The following is a 22,786-nucleotide window of genomic DNA, read 5'->3' as shown; positions in this document are numbered from 1 at the left end:
TCCTAGGGAAGTTACCAAGCCACTCTATTTATCGGTTTCCTCATCTGTAAATGACGTTTATAACAGCACCAACCTCTACAATCTTGTGAAGAAGTAACTCAATGATCTGCATGAAGAACTTAGTGTGGTTTGGCATACCTCATCACTACATGGTTATTTTTGAAACAACCTTTTTGAGTCATCTGTCCCTTTTGGAAAATTAGCTTAGCTGAAACAGATTAAATCCTATAATCCCCAGGTCTACACTTAAATCATGATAGATGGCAGCAGCACAAATAAACCAGAGGGGTGGTATCATCAGCCTGCAGCACTGTGCAACTTGAAGTGATACAGAGCCATCACACGTGTGGACAGAGTACGGGTACCAGCATTGTCCATTTATTAAGAATCAGCAAAGCTTAATCTATCTTTCATTTTTAGGTAAAAATGAACATTAGCAGTGCTCATACTTTTGCCCCCACCCGCCAATGAATCATCTTACATATTCCATTTGGAAACTACTGGTTTTAACCACTATTATGTCAACATAATGTCAACAGAATGTTTTAAATGGCTAACTGCTCCACTGTCACCCACGCTGGTTGGTGACGATGCCTGTCCCATGAACATCCCCTTCTAAGGGAAGACCCTCTTCTCCCCACAATTTCTGTTCAGGCACGTCCCCAACCACCTGCTCCCTGCAGCCAAGGGTACCTAATCCAGATTCTCAGGGACATTGTTCCTCCCCCTCACCTGACCCCCATCCTGACCCCCTTTCTGACCTGCCCCCCCCACATACTCCCCCCTACTCACCTGCTCCTCCCCCCTTCACCTGCTGCCCAGCCCCAGGCCTCCTCACAGGAACTGACTTCTCTATGCAAATTCTGTAAGGGGGTCAGTCACAAGCCCTTCTGCAGATGCTGCCACAGGGTCAGGCACTTGATCCAGTCTGGCCCGAGTTCTTTGGTCAGGTTTGATATGAACAGTCTGCGATCTCTGATAACATAGGCTTTGAGCAGCCTAAGGACATCAGGTGGGAAGAAACTAATGGAGAATGAAATCAACACAAAAGAAAACAGAACCAAGAGACATCAGCCTGCTCAACCCTGTAACCTGCAAATGGTAAGTTTCATTTTTATTTCTCTTTCCTCCATGGTGACACTTGTTCCCTGCATTCAGAGTTCCAACTAATGACTACTATCAGTTTAGGTTAGAGAAAGCCTTTTATAAGATGGTTCAGCCTCACAAAAAGATTCATTAATCCCAACCGACTTGTGTTTGGGGGCTTATGTATTAGAAAGTTAAAATGATTCTCGAAAGGCTGCTAAAAACGGAGCAACTGCACAAAACGTAGGAAAAAGACACTAGCAGTCTAAATGACTCTTCACTCAACTTCACTAGACTAAGTATTTATTGGCTACAAGATATAAAGGGGAAAAGGCAAGTTGGCTGATCAGATTAAAACCATTTGTTTTCAAAGAATTCAGCTAACTGCACAAACAGCCGACATGTAAAAGAGGGATTTTACAGCAAGAGAAAGCACCCAAAGGCTCCTCCGCCTCTCGAGATGGTTTCTGCACTCCCCTGTAGCCCACCAGGCACACCCATATTTCTCCTGACATCCTGCAACATCAGAAATACTAACGTACCCACAAGGGTTAACTCAATAGGAAACCCCCACTATATGTATTATGCAAATCACAGGGATAGACATCAGAGTTATCAGGAAGAGTCAACTGACATGAAAGCTATCATTTGCGAAAATGTTCCTCCAAGATAAAAATATCTACAACTGAAAGTAATGGAAACTAGATTGTTATTAACAAAGTGAAGAGTAACCACTCTGAATTTTCTGGTAGGTTAATTAAACTATGGGGTTTTTTTCCTTCTCTTCATTAAAAAAAAAAAAGTCTACTTTTCTAATTGCCCAAATGCACAGACAGTTTCCCAAAAGCAAATGCCTTTGAGTGATTCTAGTACTTTACTAGTCGCAAAAAGGGATTCAATCAGGCAGACCTAACAGGAACTCTTTTCAGTATTCGCTTTCAGTATTCGCTTTTTTTAAGATTGATTAAAATGAACCTGGAAATGCACACTTTGCTAGAACAGACTGATTAGAAGAAAACAGACACGTGCCTCATTTTAACAGAATCCAATTATTAGGAAAGATTAACCACCAAGTTCCTAAAGCAGCTGCATTCCGTATTGTTTATAAACACTAACGACTTGGCAAACAGGCATAGGGACAGGAGGAAAATGTTCAAATGTTCACCTCTGAATTAACTAAGCCATCTCCCCAGCTTCTCAGAGCTCCAACCTTAGTTTTTAAGGGACTCTATAAATAGTGTGATAACTCCAAATAAAAAAGGAGAAGAAAACTAGAGAGAAGGGTGATGACAGTGTAAGAGTTGGAAACAGAGCTCATGGAAAACGGTTCAAGGCACACAACACAGCTGTAAAGTGGCCCAAGACCACAGATCACAGGAGCGTGTGTCGCTGTCCCAGGTCAGCTGAGCCTGCTCTCACCACCACTGATCTCTGAGCAGAGTTCGGAGGTGCTCATCAACCCTTCACAGCCGGAGCCCTGGTTACCTCAGGATCTCAGGGATCTCAATTCTTCATCACTGTAACAAGGCACAGAGATCGGAAATTCCGGCTTTCCTTGGCTTTACTGGAACCTCATTTATTCAGCTTCAGGGAGAAACACAAACTCCACCTTCTGAATTTAGACTGGTGCATACGAAGTAATAAAAATGATACCTTCTTAGAAACTTTTGGTAACACAATCAACAATGGTTTTTGGTATCATATTGAGTTAAAAACATTAGCAGAAAAAAAAAAATACCACAGAGCTTTGTGCTTAGTCGTGTCCAACTCTTTGAGACCCCATGGACTGCAGCCCACCAGGTCCCTCTGTCTTTGGGGATTTTCCAGGCAAGAATACTGGAGTGGGTTGCATGCCCTCCTCCAGGGGATCTTCCTAACTCCGAGATAGAACCCAGGTTTCCCGCACTGCAGGCGGATTCTTTACCAACGGAGCTACTAGAGAAGCCCCACAGAGCTTTAGGACTCATATCGTATCAAGTATGTTGTTTTACTTGTTTGGAGGTTATTTGCAAAAAAGTTACTTAGGCACAAAAGGGAGAAGGCTGGAATGCTTACACAGGACAAGCTAAAGGTAAGACAGCCTTCAATATAGAAAACACTACTGTTCTAAAGAAGAGAGGTTCTCCCGGGACACTAACAATGGGCACAGCTTTACGACAGTTCAAGACACAAATAAGCTTTGGGGTCTGAACCAGGTAAGAGTGGTTCCCACAGAAAAGGAGCAGTGAGACTGAAGAAAATAGGGTCTGCTCCCCCAGAACTGAAATGAGGCTTCTGATCGCTAGGCAACTCTATATGTAAGTGCAAGCATTTCAGATACTATACAGAAGTCGAGGCTAGACTTCTCAATAACCAAGGGAAATTAAATATTCATTTAACTCTCTTCCCCACGAAACCCCAAATAAAATGACAGTAAAAGAATAGATTATTATTATTTGTAGACTTTTGGATCGCAGCCATTCTGACTGGTGTGAAATGGTACCTCATAGTGGTTTTGATTTGCATTTCTCTGATAATGAGTGATGTTGAGCATCTTTTCATGTGTTTGTTAGCCCTCTGTATGTCTTCTTTGGAGAAATGTCTATTTAGTTCTTTGGCCCATTTTTTGATTGGGTCATTTATTTTCCTGGAGTTGAGCTGTAGGAGTTGCTTGTATATTTTTGAGATTAGTTGTTTGTCAGTTGCTTCATTTGCTATTATTTTCTCCCATTCTGAAGGCTGTCTTTTCACCTTGCTAATAGTTTCCTTTGATGTGCAGAAGCTTTTAAGGTTAATCAGGTCCCATTTGTTTATTTTTGCTTTTATTTCCAATATTCTGGGAGGTGGGTCATAGAGGATCCTGCTGTGATGTATGTCAGAGAGTGTTTTGCCTATGTTCTCCTCTAGGAGTTTTATAGTTTCTGGTCTTACGTTGAGATCTTTAATCCATTTTGAGTTCATTTTTGTGTATGGTGTTAGAAAGTGTTCTAATTTCATTCTTTTACAAGTGGTTGACCAGATTTCCCAGCACCACTTGTTAAAGAGATTGTCTTTAATCCATTGTATATTCTTGCCTCCTTTGTCAAAGATAAGGTGTCCATATGTGTGTGGATTTATCTCTGGGCTTTCTATTTTGTTCCATTGATCTATATTTCTGTCTTTGTGCCAGTACCATACTGTCTTGATAACTGTGGCTTTGTAGTAGCGCCTGAAGTCAGGTAGGTTGATTTGCTGGAGAGGGTGTGGAGAAAAGGGAACCCTCTTACACTGTTGGTGGGAATGCAAACTAGTACAGCCACTATGGAGAACAGTGTGGAGATTCCTTAAAAAACTGGAAATAGAACTGCCTTATGATCCAGCAATCCCACTGTTGGGCATACACACTGAGGAAACCAGAAGGGAAAGAGACACGTGTACCCCAATGTTCATCACAGCACTGTTTATAATAGCCAGGACATGGAAGCAACCTAGATGTCCATCAGCAGATGAATGGATAAGAAAGCTATGGTACATATACACAATGGAGTATTACTCAGCCATTAAAAAGAATACATTTGAATCAGTTCTAATGAGGTGGATGAAACTGGAGCCTATTATACAGAGTGAAGTAAGCCAGAAGGAAAAACACCAATACAGTATACTAACGCATATATATGGAATTTAGAAAGATGGTAACAATAACCCTGTGTACGAGACAGCAAAAGAGACACTGATGTATAGAACAGTCTTATGGACTCTGTGGGAGAGGGAGAGGGTGGGAAGATTTGGGAGAATGGCATTGAAACATGTAAAATATCATGTATGAAACGAGTCGCCAGTCCAGGTTCGATGCGATACTGGATGCTTGGGGCTAGTGCACTGGGGCGACCTAGAGGATGGTATGGGGAGGAGGAGGGTTCAGGATGGGGAACACATGTATACCTGTGGTGGAATCATTTTGATATTTGGCAAAACTAATACAATTACGTAAAGTTTAAAAATAAAATAAAATTAAAAAAAAAAAAAATAGATTAGGTAAAAACTCAAAAGGCTAAAGAAGATGACAAGGGACCAGAGACAGAGCAAACTTAGAGAAAATTTCACTCTTTTAGATGAACAAAATTTGAGGAAACCTTCCAATAGTAAAGATACTAAAAAAGAGGTGGGGGCGGGGGAGTGGAAATAAACTCAAAGGTCTCAGAAACAATCCAGTGAGTGCAAGAAAACCTCGGCAACAACAAAATCTTTGAATAATATCGTAAGAAAAGGAGCAGAAGATATTGTCTCCATGAAACAAGATTAAAAAAAAAAAAAACAAGGTAACACTCTAAAAAATGAAACATGCAAAGAGTGGATAAAACAGTTGAAGATACAGTCTAAAATGGAGACTAAGGGAAATGATCAAAAATGGGATAAAAAATAAAAATAAGGAATCAGTCTGTTTCAATATGCAATTAACCATAAAAAAAAAAAAAAAAGACAAAACAGAGACATTACAGTAACAGGAAGAAAACTATCCCAATAATAGTATCGGAAATGACTTAGACCTGAGGGACACACATCATTAGTCTGAATGGGTCAGTAAACAGCACAACAGGGTTCCCATCAAGAGACAGGATGAGATTTCAGAACATTGGGACAGAGAACACCCTTCAGGACTCCCAGACACCCTCTAAAGGGGAAAAGAAGGCACGTTCGTAACAGAGAAAGAGCCAGAATGGCTCTCTTACTGAGAGGCTCTCTCACTTGCTGAGAGGCAAGTGCCCTCTCAGCATCAAGAGAAGCCAGAAAGCACCAGAGCAAGCCCCAAAGACTCTGAAGGATGGGTATACCCTAGGATGGACGTCCAACTGACACTTAGAGACAGATAACCAAACCTGTCTTTGGTACACACGACCTCAGAGTTTATACCTGTGCATACCTCCTTAACAAGTGACTGCGGGCTGTGTTCTGCAAAGCAAGGGAGGAAACCACTGGGAAGGGGTCGGGATGGAGGGAAGGAGTCAAGCGCAGGGGCCGTGCAGGGCAACAGAAGAGAAGCTGCCAGGCACCAGGAGAGCACAGAGGGGGCCTGCTGGGCACAGCTCCGTGGAAACTGACACAAGGTCTTCTTGGCTTTCTTTGGTTCTCTTGAAGACTTTGGTTAAGAATAAGTGACAATTAAGGCCAAGATTAATTTCATACTGGGAGAACCAGGGAAAGTGAAGTTGGGCAGGGATGATGGGAAAAGACAGCAAAGTTCCTGCTTCTATTTCTGCCAAAACAGCAAGTCAGTATACATATACGTGTGTGTGTGTATATATATATATATATATATATATTAATATATTAATAGAAGTATAAGTATCTTATTTACTCTATAAGGACACATTCCAGAAAAAAAGAGCCAGAGGATTGATGAGTGGTCTTCTCAGGGAGGGGAATACAGAAGAGGGTGGGCACTGCTGATTCTCTGTCCAGCACAGACAAAGAAGAGTCCCCTGGCAAGGTGACACCACACACCACCACTTTATCTGCCCTCCTCAAATGGCACAAGAAATCCATGTGTACATAACGACATGCTAGAACCAAGTTTAATAAAACTTACTTTACATTACCTGTATTATCACATATATATATATATATATATATATATTTTAAAATGCCACAGATCCACCTAACAGAATAGTACAATAGCATAAACTACCATGCCAAGCGTGTAAAGATCTGTGTTCTCTGATGATTCAGGAAAGAGTTCAAAATTCTAAAGAAAGTTCTTTAGACTCTATAGACACACAGAGACATTTACAAAACTATATTTATTTCTATCTGTACATGTAGACCACTTATATTTAGACATGTATATAATTCTCAAAGAATCAGATCATTTGGTCTAGGCCATATGAGATTTTGGTTATGAGAAAATTCTGACACAAAATAGAAAAAAAAAAAAAATCAGGCTGATAAATTAGAAACTGTTTCAAGACTCTTAAGGCTTCAGGCAGTGCCTCTCTCTCTCCCATTAGAGAGAATTCTGAAATTCCAAGTCGAGTTTCTTGCATTAAATCTGCTGATGCGAATGAACAATTTTCCTTTAATAAATTATGAACTGCATTCATTGTCCTTAAGACTACTTCCAAGCACAATTCTATAGGCTACTTACGTATTAACTTACATTGATACTTACATTGACTAATCCGAAATAGTGCTCGTTGACTGGAAACTGTTCTGGACCAATCTCTTTCTCTAATGCCGAGGCATTGGCGCCCTATGGGACGAAAAGGAGAAATCTCAGTATTCGGGGTATTTTCCCAATACTATCACAGATGCATACACATTACAGAGAGATCCTTAAAATGATTTTGTTTCCTGTAACTACCTAACATTATGGAAAGAAAATAAAGGGTGACAATGAAGAAGAAAGCCTTTTAATAATATGACTTAAAAAAAAAAAAAAACAGTTTGCAGGAACAGTTGGATCAAGGAATTCTACTAAATCCTGCTCCTTTTCCTACATGATTCTTACGTGATGGATGAGAGCCCCTGCTGTATCTGTGGTCTCATAGGTGCGTGATTTCAGAGACATCATGAAGTTAAACAGGCATACCTTCAGCAACCTAACACTTCTTCAGCAGTGTACGCATGAAAATTTCTCATGCAGAACAAAGGGGGACAAGAATGTTTGCTGAGGGCTTCCCTGGTGGTTCAGTGGTAAGGAATCCACCTGCCAACGCAGGAGACATGGGTTCAATCCCTGGTCCAGGAAAATCCCACGTGCCTTGGAGCAGCTAAGCCCGTGGGCCACAACTCCTGAGCCCGGGTGCTGCCACTACAGAAGCCCGTGCGCCTAGAGCATGTGCGCCACCGCAAGAGAAGCCACTGCAGCGAGAAACTAGAGGACAGCCCCTGAGGAAAAGCCTGCGCAGCAACAAAGACCGACACAACACTGCCAAAAATAGATGAATAATATGAAAAAAAACATTAAAAAAAGAACGCTTCCTGAAATCTCACTGATGACAGCACAGCTGACCGCAATCTATGAACAGATGGCCCATAAAATGACAGCATACCACGTAGCTGTCAGAATAAATGAAGCAGAGTTCATTCAAACACACAGGTATTTCTCAAATACATAATACTAGGTACACAAAGAAAAAAGATCAACACAACCACCACCACATATATACACAATAGCGCACGGCAAGGGGGCTGGAGAACGTACACGACACGCACCTGAGTGGGGCCGGAGGAGGCCAGGACGCGGAAGTGAAGGGGGTTAAAGACAAGAGCGGAGAATGAGACGACACCCAACAAAAGAAGGGCCTTGCTCAGACAGTAACCGCGTGCCACGGTCTCAGGAATACGGTCGACACGTCTGTGCATCTGGGGCACCGAAGGAAAAGGGATTGGGGGGACGGGGGTGACAAAGGCCCTGAGCACCGGTGCGTGCCAGCAAATGCACTCCAGACGCAGTCTGAAAGGGAAGTCAGAGCGATTCTGGAGACAGAGTAGCTGTTAACTTCAAAATTCCCCAGAAAACACAGGACCAGATGAATACAACTGACACTACCCACAAAACAGCCGAACGCTGCCTTGTGTACGAAGCCGCGGACAGGACGACACGCACACGGCGCCTCCCCGGGGACAGCCGCACTCAACAGCACCCGGTGCCCAGCGTGCCCCTGCTGCCTCCTGAGCCTGGAAGCCCGGCCCTTTGTCAGGTGGCGCCTCCTTGGCTTCCTGACATGCCAGGCCTGAAAATAAGGCCTGACGGAAGGAACCAGGCAGGCTGGTGGTCAAGCTCGACCAAAGCAAGACATTTGCCTGAATACATTTCAGCCGCCCAGCACCTGTATTTATACATGACGTTTACTTGTTTAAGACATACTATTTAGCTTTATATAAGACCTTGATATAAGCCCTAGCTCACAGATACTATTTAAATTTGGCATTCCATGCACTTTTTAATAATAACACGAAATTCAGTTATGACAGCAACTTCAAGATCCACTGAACCAGAGCCCTTTGTGGGGAGCCTACCAGCCCACTGTCCACACCACCAGCTCAAGTGTCTTGTCACGGAATTTCCTCGCGTGTGCTGAAAACTATCACTAAGAATTCAAACTGATACTGGTGTCATTCAAACAAGTATAACCTCTTTCCATACACACATACACAAAAGCTAGAAAAGGTGCTATTGTCAAAGGACATCTACTTGGAACAGTAAAAGCCAGCAGGCACACCCAAGGAAAGCATTTCTCGCCCTTAGGGTGAATCAAGAACCCAGCATGCCAGGCTTCCCTGTCCTTCCCTGTCTCCCAGAGCTTGCTCAAATTCATGTCCATTGCATCAGTGATGCCTTCCAACCATCTCACCCTCTGTCCCCCGCTTCTCCTCCTGCCCTCAATCTTTCCCAGCATCAAGGTCTTTTGCGATGAGTCAGCTCTTTGCATCAGGTGGCCAAATTGTTGGAGCTTCAGCTTCAGCATCAGTCCTTCCAATGAATATCCAGGGTAGACTTCTTCAGCAATTTTCCAAATCCCAGCTCTAAGCTCATCTGTTGGGTGTTCAAGGAATCCCTTACACCAACTTAGGTTTTCACAGCTAAAGGTCAGAAAATTTCTAAAGTCTCTTCTAACTCAACATTCTATCATGTCTAATCACTTTTATCCACACTTCTGAGGACATTACTAGATTCACACAAAACTCTAGGAACTCCAAGTCAACCAGCACATGACAAGCACCATAGATGGTTATAGATGGAGTAAGGGCAGCAGACTGCAATGGGAAGTACAGAGAGCACGGAACTTACGGACGTGAGCGTTAAGTTAAGGTACAGCGCAGTAAACTATACCTTAGTGCAGCGCGATGACACCGCGGCGCTGATTCTGTGAATGTGCGGGAGGACAGTCTCATGGCAGGAATTCAAGACTCTCTTGCAGAAACGACCAGAGCACATTCCTGCCTCTAGCCAAACGCTAACTACAAAGGCAGGGTGTAGACAGAGCAATCCAGTGGCTGATGAGTGGTTCTTTTTTTGTTTTTAATTTAGAAGTGTTTTCAACACTGTAGTTAGACATTAATTGGTTAAAAAATTAATAATAAAGAAAAAAACCCCACCAAGTTGAAAATGTGCTATACAATTTTTTTTAGTACATTTACAAGAGTTCTCAAACACCATCCCCTGAAGATTCTAAGATTCTGTTGAAGGTTGCCAAACCCTATCACGTCAAGTAATAGTCCATCCAGCAGCCCAAAATTTAAACTGAGCCTAGAACCTGTCAACATCCAACAGGGATGGCTCTGAACAGTCTCCCATCCCCACATTTGAGAAATATGTTCCTACTGCAATTAACAACACTGCGTGAAATCATGATTCTTCACTGGGACAAAGGGAAGAAATGCTGGCACTCTCAGGAATCTCTGCTCTAAAGCCATGGGGATCAGGAATGTCATCTGTTTTGTCTGAGAACACAACACACTGAAGGAAGAAAACATTCTTTCTGACTCTTCCGTTACCACGTAAGATTATTTTAGACTCAGGACCTATTGCTACAAATTCATCACGAAGAAGTGATTAGATATTTATGACCCTCCTGATGAAAACAACCAAAAAGTGGATGAACTTTTTAATTAAAAAAAAATATATATATAGTAATTTAGTGAGCTGGTGAGAAAATAAGAAATCTGCAGAAACCAAAAATCAAGTGATGGGAGAACCTGAGAGATGAGCAAATGCCAAAGACGGATTTCATGAGGAGGCACGTGCCGACACCAGCAACCCGAGCACCCCACACTGATGGCCGGATCGAACGGGGCACGGAGACCAGGGCTGAGGCTCAGGGCCCGCTCAAGACGGGGACCAGCAGGAGACCCAAGCACGGCAAGGGAGCCAAGAGGGCTGTGTCTTCAGCAAAGGCGGAACAAGAAATAACCCTGCACCACAAGAGGAGATGGCAAAAGAACCTGCAGGACTTGTCCATGGCCTGGGGGTGGGAGAGACGACCAGTATCTTCCCAACATCATAACCACAAGCTGGCCCCCATCAAAGCTTGTGACCCAGATTCACACACACAAACAAAATCAGGCAGGAAATGTAATTCAACAAGGTCCTAAGCGGATGGTGCCCACAACTAGCAAACAGTGGAATTACAGACTCATTCCAGAAGACAAATTCAATCCACCCACAAGGAATTCCCGCAAGTAAAACTCCCAAGAGATTGAGTTCACAGTCAAAAATCACACATACACACAAAAGCAGAAAAACAAAGCACCATGTGTAAAAACCAGTGAAAATACAGACAGAAGAATTAAGACTCAAGATGCTAAACATCAGAAATATTTCAGACATGACATAAAGCAAATGGTTGGTATATACAAAGAAACAGCAAAAGCCTGATTATAAGAACAAATGTCAGAATTTAAAGCCTAAGCTGATTTGTTTTTAAAGAATCAAATAAAACTTCCAAATCTGAAAATCATAATTGAAAGTAAAAAACTCAATGGTAATTATGGAGACAGTTTAAAAAAAAAAAAAGCTCCAATACTTTGGCCACCTGATATGAAGAGCCAACTCACTGGAAAAGACCCTGGATGCTGGGGATGACAGAGGATGAGATGGTTGGATGGCATCACTGACTCAATGGACTTGAGTTTGAGCAAGCTCCGGGAGTTGGTGATGGACAGCCTGGCATGCTGCCATCCATGGAGTCATGAAGAGTCAGACACGACTGAGCAACTTAACAACACACTGCTGCTGCTAAGTCACTTCAGTCGTGTCCGACTCTGTGCGACCCCATAGACGGCAGCCCACCAGGCTCCCCCACCCCTGGGATTCTCCAGGCAAGAACACTGGAGGGGGTTGCCATTTCCTTCTCCAATGCATGAAAGTGAAAAGTGAAAGTGAAGTCGCTCAGTCGTGTCCAACTCCTAGTGACCCCATGGACTGCAGCCTACCAGGCTCCTCCATGTCCATGGAGGTTTTCCAGGCAAGAGTACTGGAGTGGGGTGCCATCGCCTTCTCCTAACAACACCCTGGCCTGGCCTAGTCCAATTCTTAAAAAACTGAGTGTCTCACCGAAAATTAACCACCAACCCATGTGAAAGGAGAGAAGTAGAAACTGTAAGGATACCTTCTGTTTACTGATAAAGATACTATGTTTTGAGGACACAGCTGCAAATAGGAAAAAAGAAAACCAGTCGGGAGATGGCTCTTCTGAAGGACAACGTTTACACAGTCAACCATGGAAAACACATCTGACCGCCCTGCATCCTGCCGTTGAGAGAAAGAAACAATTACACAAAAGCAAAGTGACACCCAGGAATGTTTTCAAGGCAGTAAATTAAGGAAATCTCTTCTACCATCTAAAGCTCGACTATGATTAAAAAATGGTTATCTGTGAAGATGTATTTGGAAAAGCTAATTATGTTCAGTGTACACTGCTTAAGAAAATAGCAAACTTTATACATTTTAGCAAGAAATAAAAAGGGATGAAAATGTAAAAGATCAACACCTCCATATAGGAAATGGACTTATCAAGAACACAGTCGTCTGTCTGTATCTGTGGGGAACTGGTTCCAGGACCTCCACAGATCCCAAAACCCAAGGATGCGCAAACCCATCATGCAAAACAATGCGGTTCTTGCATATGACCCATGAGCCATCTCTCGAGGTCATGTCACACCTAGTGCAGTATAAATGCCATGTGAACAGCTGCCAGCACACGGCACATTCAAGTTTTGCTTTTACGAACTTTCTGGGACTTTGTTCACAAATGTTTTCGATCCTGGGAGGCGGAACCCACAGATACCGAGGGCCGGCACTTCCTTCTTTCCATTAGACAGCTTACAGTTCTTTATACTAGATAGCCTGTATTTAATACAAATATGAGAAAACACATTTCCCCCACTGTTGTGTTTCAAGTCCTATCTTGAAATCCAGCATTTATCATTCCCAGTTTAATACTGAAGAGGGTCAGATCAGGTCGGGAGCCAAAGGAGAACTGCCAAAACAGGCAGGAAAGGCTTCCTGAAGATCAAAGAAGCAAGTGACCCTACAAACCGAGAACAGTGCGGGAGGCACAGGAAGAGGCGAGGTAGGATGTGGACAAAGCAAGGAGGAAGTGATGAGTGCGGGCAGGAAAGGGGTGAATCCAGAGTGAGATGTGAGAAGCAAGCTCCTGTCTCCCAAACCAGAAGATGGAGAAGGGAGACAAGGCTGAGAGCCCACGACTGTTCCCCTGGAAGATGCCATACCCCGACGCTAAACCAGAGACGCCATGCCCCAACGCTAAACCAGGTATGCCGTGCCCCGACGCTAACCCAGACACTGTACCCCGACACTAAACCAGAGACAACAAACATTTTCATGAGAAAACCATTTCCATACTCTCAGTCTCAGGCATCCTAAAAGTCATCCCAAAGCAGTAGTCCTCCAGAAAAGATGAACCTCAGTAAGCATCTGAGAACCAAAAAGGTCGCAGCCCTCAGTAGGTAGCAGAGTATCACAACCGCTGTTCCCTTTTCCGTGACGCTGAAGAGGTCACAGTGCCTCTCCCTACCGAGAGAGTAAACAGTGGTTTGTGAGACTTCTGTTCCAATATTCAAGTACACATATATTAGGTCTAACTGCCAAACCGCTCAATCAGAAAACGGGGACCAATGTTTTCCCACTTACAAAAGCGTGAACCCCTCTGTTTTCCCCAAATCCTGTGTTACAGTAAAATGGACTATGTGAGAAGTCCCTCACACTCCTGCAAGGAAAATCACCATCCAGCTACAACGTATTATTAAGCTGAAGTGAAATCAAAACTATGTAAATTATTGACTGACTGAATTATTCTGTTACTGTAACAACAGGGTTCATACTCCAGATTCCAGGGGCTAACTGTAATAAAGACTAAAATTATCATCAAACCGAAATAGTTGTTAGACACAGAAAGGAACTGACTGCAGCTGGCAGCACGCGGAGTCCTGTCCAAAACACCCCGCAGAATGGAAAGACGTCACAGAGGAGACACAGGGGGAAGTTCCTGGGGTCAGGCCCTCCACCACCACTGTTCAGCTAAAAAACCCTCAGCATTAACTATGTCAGAAGACTTAAAACCACAGGCTTTAAAACCCTTCGGAAAAAATGAGGGGAGAATACTTTCTCATTTTATGAAACCAGCATCACCCTGACTCTGAAGCTAGACTAAGACACTAAAAACTACAGGCGCTATCCCTTATGAATACAGATGCAGAAACCTCAACAAAGCACTAGTGAACCGAATTCAGCAATGCACTAAAAGGATTACCGACCATGACCAAGTGGGATAAACACCCGGAATAAAGCACTCTTACAACCCAAGAACAAAAAAAACAACCCAACCAAAAAACAGGCAAGTGACTCAAACTGACATTTCTCCAAAGATGATGCACAAATGGCAAACAAGCACATTTAAAGATGCTCAGTATCACTACTCACTAGGGAAATGCAAATCGAAATCACAGGGTGCCGCTTCACACCCATCAAACTGGCCAGAATCAAGGGGGGAAACAGAACAGGCATTGGTGAGGATGTGAAGAAACGTAGTGGTTCCTCCAAAAATTTAATATGGCATTCCCATATGGCTCAACAATTTCAATCCTAGGTATATATCCAAAAGGTCTGCAAACAGGAAGGTCAACATTCACAGCAGTATTAGTCATTAAAGGCAAAAGGTAGAAAGAACCCCAAATGCCCATCAAGAGAGGAACAGATACACAAACCGTGGACTAATGCAATGGAGTATCATTGAGCCATAAGAAGAAATGAAGTACTGATTCATGCCACGACATGCATAAACTTTGAAAACATTATGCTAAGTGAAGTAAGAGGACCCAGACCCAAGAGGACAAATAGTGTAGGATTCCATTGACATGGAACACCTCTACTGGGCAAATTCACAGAAGACAGAAAGTAGATTAACTTTAGATTAAGCAAAGTCTGCAGACAGGGAGGAATGGGGAGTTCTACTGTGGCCATGGAGCTCCGGCTGGGGTGATGAAAACATTCTAGAATATGACAGCATTGACAGCTGCCACAACATGGCAAATGTAATTAATGTTACTGAAATCTATACATAAGATTAACTGAAGTGGCAATTTTTTTTTTTTGTTATATATATCTGACCACAATTTTAAGAAAAGGACTTCATGATCAAGGGTCAAGGCTGTTACACTGGGATCCCAAGACAAGAGTTAATTACGCATCCCCCCCCACCATTGTTTTCCTGGAGGGCAAGTCACTACTGAAATCCATAATTTCTTGGGTTAAAAAAACCTCACCATGAGGATCAGATAAGGCCAAGCATTGCTTGTTTAGTGTCATAAGCCCAAAAGATGAGTTAAACCTTGAAGCAAACAATACCTACCTTCCACTGCTCTGACTGAGCTAGCTACAAGAGTGCAAAATAAAGACATAGGGAAAATTCCGGGAGGCACTGCTGTCTGAGGAAAGACGAGGACAGCAGGGCAGAGAGCAAGTGTGGTCCAGATGCCCAACAGTGAGAGGCTGAGTGACTCCCAGTGTCATGTGCGGCACTGCTGAAAAACCTCAAGAGAACTCACCTTTCAAAATAAACACAGGCTTACCTGTTTTTTTGTTTTTGTTTTCTTTTTATTTTATTTTATTTTATTTTTAAACTTTACATAATTGTACCTGTTTTAAATACAACTAGAACACAATGTTCCAAATGCAGGGAGAAATCGGAGTGGGAGCCTGAGTTTGGGAATGCTACAGAGATCCTATGTGGGGGCCGGGAATCGGGGACAGAGTCTGAGCCCAAGCTCAGCACCACCTCCGGACAAGTCACCAAGGCTGGTGTGGTCTCTGCACCTCCTAATACAGGAAAACACCTACTCTGCCAAGCTCATGGGGCTGGAAAGCAAACAAAGAGAGTGAAGCTGCCCTTTGTAAGGCTATCAGAAGCATCAGTCACTCAAGTGATGGTTTCAACCAAACGGAACAACACAACGGAAAATTCCAACAGAAGACAGCGAACTACCTCACTTGTACTTTGTTTGGGAAGCTACTGGGCAGGTTAAAGAAAACACATAGCTCTTTATCCCAAAGTCTTAAGTTAGCACCCCCTGGTCAGTTGTAATAAATACTAGAACAAGCACCAAATCCCTTTTGTGTGCCTCATGTAACACCTTATTTAATAAATACTGCAAGCTCATACACTGAACACAATGCAAAGTGCAGAGGGTAGAGGGTAAAAGCAAGGTGTTATTGGTCGCCCCCTCCCTTCAGTTCCTTTCCCCAGAGACACCGGCTGCTAACAGCTTGGTTTCAGCTCTACAGTGGTTATTATCACAGCTGTAAATTACAGATGTCTCGTCACCAGCTTTAAACCTGCTCTGCAAATGTGAAACTGGCACGCACACGCCTCCGGTTCTCCTTCCCCACACCACCTCCCAGTTTTTATTATGAATTACTGGGTATAAGATTGCTTTAGGGAATCTAGTAATTCTATATTTAACTCTCTAGCCAGATTCACCAATCTCATAAAATAGGTAAATTACTGCTGTGAAACTCTCCTTCTATGTCCCTCCTTCCTCCCCATCCCTACTACCTGTTTACCTGGGCAAAGGCTGGACCACTCACATTTGCTTCTGTGACAATTCACCCACCACACTTCACTCACAACATAGGAGCTCCACAGACAGCGGCTTGGAGGGCAGCCAATGCTGCCCGGGGAGCTCAACTCGAAAGCAGACAAAAAGACGTTGAGTAACTTCGACGTAAGAAAATGTGAGTTACAAAGGCGGCCAAACTTTACAACTATCAAAAAAAAACATTGATGCGACAAAGTTCAGGAAAGTCAACAAGAAAAAACCTAAGGAACAGACACATGGCCCTTGGACATTTAACTATTGTCACTTAAAGGAGAATCTTTCAAGTTTCCCGTTCTCCTTCTCCCTCCCCGGTTTCCCTTAAGTGTCTGGAAACCCCTGCTTAGCAGATCCAACTTGTGAAAGAAAGATGGCCAGCATCTGCATCTCTGATTGGGATTCCTCCCCACTGGTCCTGAAAGAGCTGGGAGGGACAGGGAGGCAGAGCGCCGGGGGGCGTGGCAGGGGGTGGCTGCACCCTGGGCTGGCCTTAGGTCTGTGGGGACCCAGCCCATCACATGCCGGTCCCTGCTCTCTCCCCAGCCCTCACGGCCAGTCCACCCACCCCCAGACAGAAGGTCAGCCACTCTCTGCAAAGACCAGGTCTCTGGCCTGACCCCATGTGCCCACTACTCTGTGTCAATAGGAAGCGAGAAGGCTCCCTGACCCAGCTCTCCCAAGCCAGAGGCTAGATGCGATTACCATGGTGACGGCATCACAGCCACAGCCAACCATGAACGGCAGATTCCAAGTTCAAGCTTCCACAGGAGCTCTCTGGGGAGGACCACAGCTGGCTGGTCTGTTTTTTGCTTCTTTTCTTTCCCATCACTACTTTCCAGTCCTCTAGGAATCCCTCAAAGGATCTGGTGCATCGGTAACGCCGCTCACCCTCTAGCTCTATTGCAGTTCAATAGACAAAGCACCAATAGCCAGCCACTCAGCACATGCACGCAGACACACCTTTCTTTGACTCCCACAGATGGTGCCACTGAAGAAGCAGACATGCATGTGCTCACACTGGCCACAGGGTCCTTTATAGCAGATCTTGTAAGAGTTTTTATATTAACAAGTATTATATCACTTCCAGTAGTCTACGCTCCACATGACACTAATATATCTAAATCCTATAACAAGCTCTGCTAATAAACATCTACAGTCATGAAAGGAGTCCTTCTTGGTGCTAAACCAATCTGAGCAGAAACTCACACCCCACAGCAAAGGCTGTTCCATTCAGACCGCTGTTTCCTGAAGTCACTTCCAACAATGCTTTCTTATTACATCCAGAAATGTAAAAGAAACTCATAGATCCATTATCTACTTCAGAATAGTTTTTATAAATTAGAACAAATTTGAAAACTTATTAGTCACACTGACTGTGTCACCACACTCCAAAGAAGGACTAAAGGACTGCTCTTTATAGTGATGCTGATTCCCACGGGATAGAACATGGAGAGAAGCAGTGTGCAGACCAAAGGTGACTCAACTTCAAAAATATCCTTATCCCATTTGGTTTGCCGTCTAGAATCATCTTCCATTATATTCTGAAACTGACACAGAGGTGGGGAACAGGTCTCCTCTATTCAGTCTGAGGAGGGAAACGTGAGTCCCAAGGTGAGCACACACATCACCTGCCCAGACACATGGTGCTCCCTCCCCCAAATCCCAAAGAATAGGGACCTGCTCTCCATTCAGGTCCCCTTAAGTCTTTCCTACTACCAAAAATACTCTCACAGTTACTTCCTTCTGAACAGCGAAGAGTAAGCCGAGGAAGTCTGAAACAACCCCAACAAACAGTAATTCTAATTCCTCTAGAGAAGAAGTAAGGAACTTGAACACAACTTGAACATAATTTTGTAATGCTAGAGACGTGATCTCATTACAGAATGTGATGGATGTTCTGCTGCTGCTGCTGCTGCTAAGTTGCTTCAGTCGTGTCTGACTCCGTGCGACCCCATGGACTGCAGCCTACCAGGCTTCTCCATCCATGGGATTTTCCAGGCAAGAACACTGGAGTGGGTTGCCATTTCCTTCTCCAATGCATGAAAGTGGAAAGTGAAAGTGAAGTCGCTCAGTCGTGTCCGACTCTTAGTGACCCCATGGACTGCAGCCTACCAGGCTCCTCCATCCATGGATTTTCCAGGCAACAGTACTGGAGTGGGGTGCCATTGCCTTCTCCCGATGGATGTTCTAACAAAGCTTTAAAATCACTTTTACAGGGAGCTGCCCTGGGGGTCCAGTGGCTAAGACTCCAAGCTCCCAATGCAGGGAGCCCGGGTTCGATCCCTGGTCTGAGAACTAGATGCCACATGCCACAACTAAGACCCAGTGCAGCCAAATAAATAAAATAAATAGTCTTTTAAAAATCACTTTTATAAAGGAAAGACTAGGTCAGCAATTAGTGATATATTATGTGGGGTATCAGCAAACAAGCAGACGAAAAACAGTGCTCCATTCTGTGAACAGGAACGCCATCCCAAGCCACAGTATCCACCAGTGTCATAAAGAGAGACTTACACGTGATGCACTTAAACAAGAGAGGAGATGCCATGCAGACAAGCTGGGCCGGATGACACAAACACATCAGGAACAAAACACTGCTGCTAGAGGTACCTACAAGCAGCCTGAAGATGAACGAAGAGGCATCATAAAGTGAATGAAAACATTCATAGTTTTTTTTTTTTTTTATCTCAGATCTCTAAGTGTAACAAAATTTATCAATTGAATACAGGAAATGCTTTATGGTCTCAGCTGCACCACCAAACATTTACATAAACACTTAGCCACTGAGGTCTATGAAAGACACAAATCCTAAGATATCGGCTGGTCTCTACGGAGGATACAATCATACGTCAACAAGTGCAGCCAGGAGCACACTGGGGAGGGGGCCAGGACACATGTCTCCCCACCCAGAACACATGAGCTTTGTGTGAACAGGGTTCCTTCCGGCTAGAACTCAGGCAGGATTCCGTCTAGGAATCCTCCCACCACAGGCCTGAGTTACTGCGGAGTCTTGTTATCAAAGGACTGCTTCGTCATCATGAGTCTATGTGGAAAGCGATAGGGATTCTGAAATGACTTTGCACACGTGTGTGTAGCTGCCTACCCACTTGGCACCACCAGGACAAAGCAAGATGTGGACGAGGCGATCCCTATTTGCAGGGAACCCACAGCGTAGGAGAGGAGAACCAGGGCCCAACAGGAAAAGTTAATTTCAGTGATAACATGGTACCTGGGGTTCACCTCAAAATAACCCAGGAGGTGTACAGCAGGTGGGAAGGAAGAAGACAGGCTGGTCAAGAGACACTCTGGGCTGCAGACAGCAGATGGTGCACGGCGGCACGCGACATGAAGCGTTGACCCGAGAGACGTCTGTTTTTCTTTAGGAAAGAAGACTGTGCTTGGTTAAAACAGAATGGGAAACATGATGAACTGCCAAAGAAGTGATTCAGATAACGGATTCATTTAGACAGAGGTGGCCCCTTCACAGAAAATAATCACAAGTAGGACATTTACCAAGCAAGGGGAGAAACAGGCCTCAGTCAGGCTGACTTCACACTGACAAGCTGCTGGGAAGGCATCACTGTGGTGGACAGAGTTAAAGGGCTCCCCTTGACTGCAGGAAGGGCCAGCAACTTGCTTCTAACCAACAGAATCTGACGAAGGTCATGGGATGACAATTCTTTGGTTATAGAAGACTCTGCACCGCTCCCTGGCGTGCTGTCTGACTCACTGACTGGCTCTGAAGGAACAGGCTGCCAGGAGCTGAGAGGACCATCCCAGGACAGAGAGGGGCCACGTGGAGGGGAGGGCTACATGGAGGAGGGCTCCCATGGAGAGGTCTCAGAGCCAGGAACTGGAGGCGGCCTCTCAGTGCTGAGGGTTGTCTCCTACAGACAGCCGGCCAAAAGCCAGGCCCCTCCAACCTGTGCCCTCTGCAAGGCTGCAGTTGGTGCCCTGGCCAGAGGTCAGTTCCCATCAGAGCCTCACCTGGCAGTGGGTCTGCTCGATGACAAACGCATGCTGGTTTAAGCTGCGAACTTTGTGACAATCCTCAATTCTGAAGCTCTACATTTGTCACAGTTTGTGCAGTGTTTGCCCCTTTAGTTTTGCCATCGTTCTGTCTCTTGAGTTTAAAGAAACACTGATTCTGGAACCCCAGGATACAACAGAGAGATCAACGTTGACCCTGCAGAAGGACGACGGTGCCCTGCTCTGCCTGAGACGGTGTGGGCCAGGTGTCAGCACACATTTCAGTCCCAGAGGGCCCCAGGTGAGACGAGAACACAGCCTTGTATTCACATTCTACACCTTAAATCATTATCTTCCCAAGCACGACTGCACCTTTCATTCTTTTCAGTTTGCTCCAGCTGAACACCCTACATATCTCTATCTATTACCGTTAACATTCTGCTGGACTTTGCCCAGATTAATGATTTCTTTGGTAAAGAAGTTCAGCGTACAGATCAAAATACCAACATTTAAGCTTGCAGACACATTCAACAGAGCTTTCCTTAGTTTACATCTAATGGAGGAAGATTCATTTCTTTAATGCTGATACATCCAATATCCCTACCACAGTAGTAAGGTTCCTCCAGCTCGCGCTACACACGTGTATAAAATTGTTTCTAAAAAAAAATAAAAAATAAAATTGTTTCTAAAACAGTTGTTCTTAGATAAAACTTTAATGTCAGAAACCTCTTTAGAAAGACAGAGCTTTCCTACAGCAATTTCATATACGCAGTTGAAGTCACTCAGTCATGCACGACTCTCTGCGACCCCATGGACTGTAGCCTACAGGGCCTCTCTGTCCATTGGATTGTCCTGGGAAGGGTACTGGAGTGGGTTGCCATTTCCTTCTCCAGGGGATCTTCCTGGCCAGGGATCGAATCCAGATCTCCTGCATTGCAGGCACACACTTTACCATCTGAGCCACCAGGGAAGCCCTAGGCCCACTTTATTTTATGTGGTACATGCATGCTAAGTCTCTTCATTTGCGTCCAACTCTTTGTTACCCCTGCTGGACTGTAGCCCACCAGGCTCCTCTGTGCATGGAATTCTCCAGGTAAGAACAGTGGAGTGAACTGCCATGCCCTCCTCCAGCGGACCTTAGGATATATATAAACGCAGGTGAAGTCACACACAGGTACTGCGTTGTGCATGAGAGACAGCATTAGAAAACTGCCACGGCTTGTCACAGGTGAGGAATGGACCTGTCAGGTCGAAGGAAGCCCTGATTTTGAGATGATCCATCAGAATCTGCCCACTTAGAATTCAATTCCTTTATTGAACACATAACTTTTAATTGAAAGGTTAATTTCTCCCACTAGAACCTAAACCAAGAAAGAGCTAAGTATAACTCAGAACCACCACAGAGAGATGGCCCTACCCCCCAGTGGCAAGTGCTCTGATGCCTCAGACTTTCCAACTGCCGATGATGCCTGACACCAAGCAACTCCATCATGTCCTGGGCAGACCCTTCCCAGGGTCTGTCCCTCCCTTTCCACTCACCCCAAAACTGCCTGAATTTTGACTAAGGATTTCCACCTGAAATAAAAAGGTAATGTGCAGACAGGTCAAGCGAAGTACTACTATGTTATTAAAATTCACCTTGCTGATACAGGAAGTTCATAACTTGATTGAGTATATAGTCAGCCATGAATACACAGGGTTCCTCGAGGACTACTTGAGAGCTGAAGAAGGGAGCTAACATTTACTGAACCAGATCCCTGATATACCATCTCATTTACTCCTCCTAGAAACCTCATGTGTGTGTGCTCAGTCGCTTAGTTGTGTCTGACTCTTCGCCACCACATGGACTCTAGCCTGCCAGGCTCCTCTGTCCATGGGATTTCCTGGGGAAGAACACTGGAGTGGGTTGTCATTTCCTTCTCCAGAGGATCTTCCCAAGCCAGGGATCGAATTCACGTCTGCTACATAGCCAGGTGGGTATTTTACCACTGAGCCACCTGCGAGCCCCCCAGTAACCTCAGAGCAGTGCTTCTGGACAACCGGTTAAGTGAGACAGTTATAAACCAAGACTCTGGACCCAGACTCAAGGGATCTGAACCCTAGATCTGCATGACGGTAGGAAAACTCCTTCAGCTTTTTATGCCTCAGTTTGCTTCCC

At 44.4% G+C, this 22,786-nt stretch overlaps 1 protein-coding gene across 1 annotated transcript in view; it reads right to left on the bottom strand.

The window, feature by feature from the left end:
• The window catches only part of USP12 (ubiquitin specific peptidase 12), a 59,957-nt gene that overhangs the window by 20,364 nt on the left and 16,807 nt on the right, over nucleotides 1–22,786 (bottom strand). The window contains exon 2 of the mRNA XM_070380494.1: nucleotides 7,211–7,291. Coding sequence (XP_070236595.1) covers nucleotides 7,211–7,291 — 81 coding nt within the window. The remainder of the gene's footprint in view (nucleotides 1–7,210; nucleotides 7,292–22,786) is intronic.

This window comes from Bos mutus, chromosome 12, assembly GCF_027580195.1.
Source record: "Bos mutus isolate GX-2022 chromosome 12, NWIPB_WYAK_1.1, whole genome shotgun sequence".
In the NCBI taxonomy this organism is placed as follows: domain Eukaryota; kingdom Metazoa; phylum Chordata; class Mammalia; order Artiodactyla; family Bovidae; genus Bos; species Bos mutus.
Note: the sequence above shows the minus strand (reverse complement) of the source record. Positions and strands in the feature narration are given on the sequence as shown.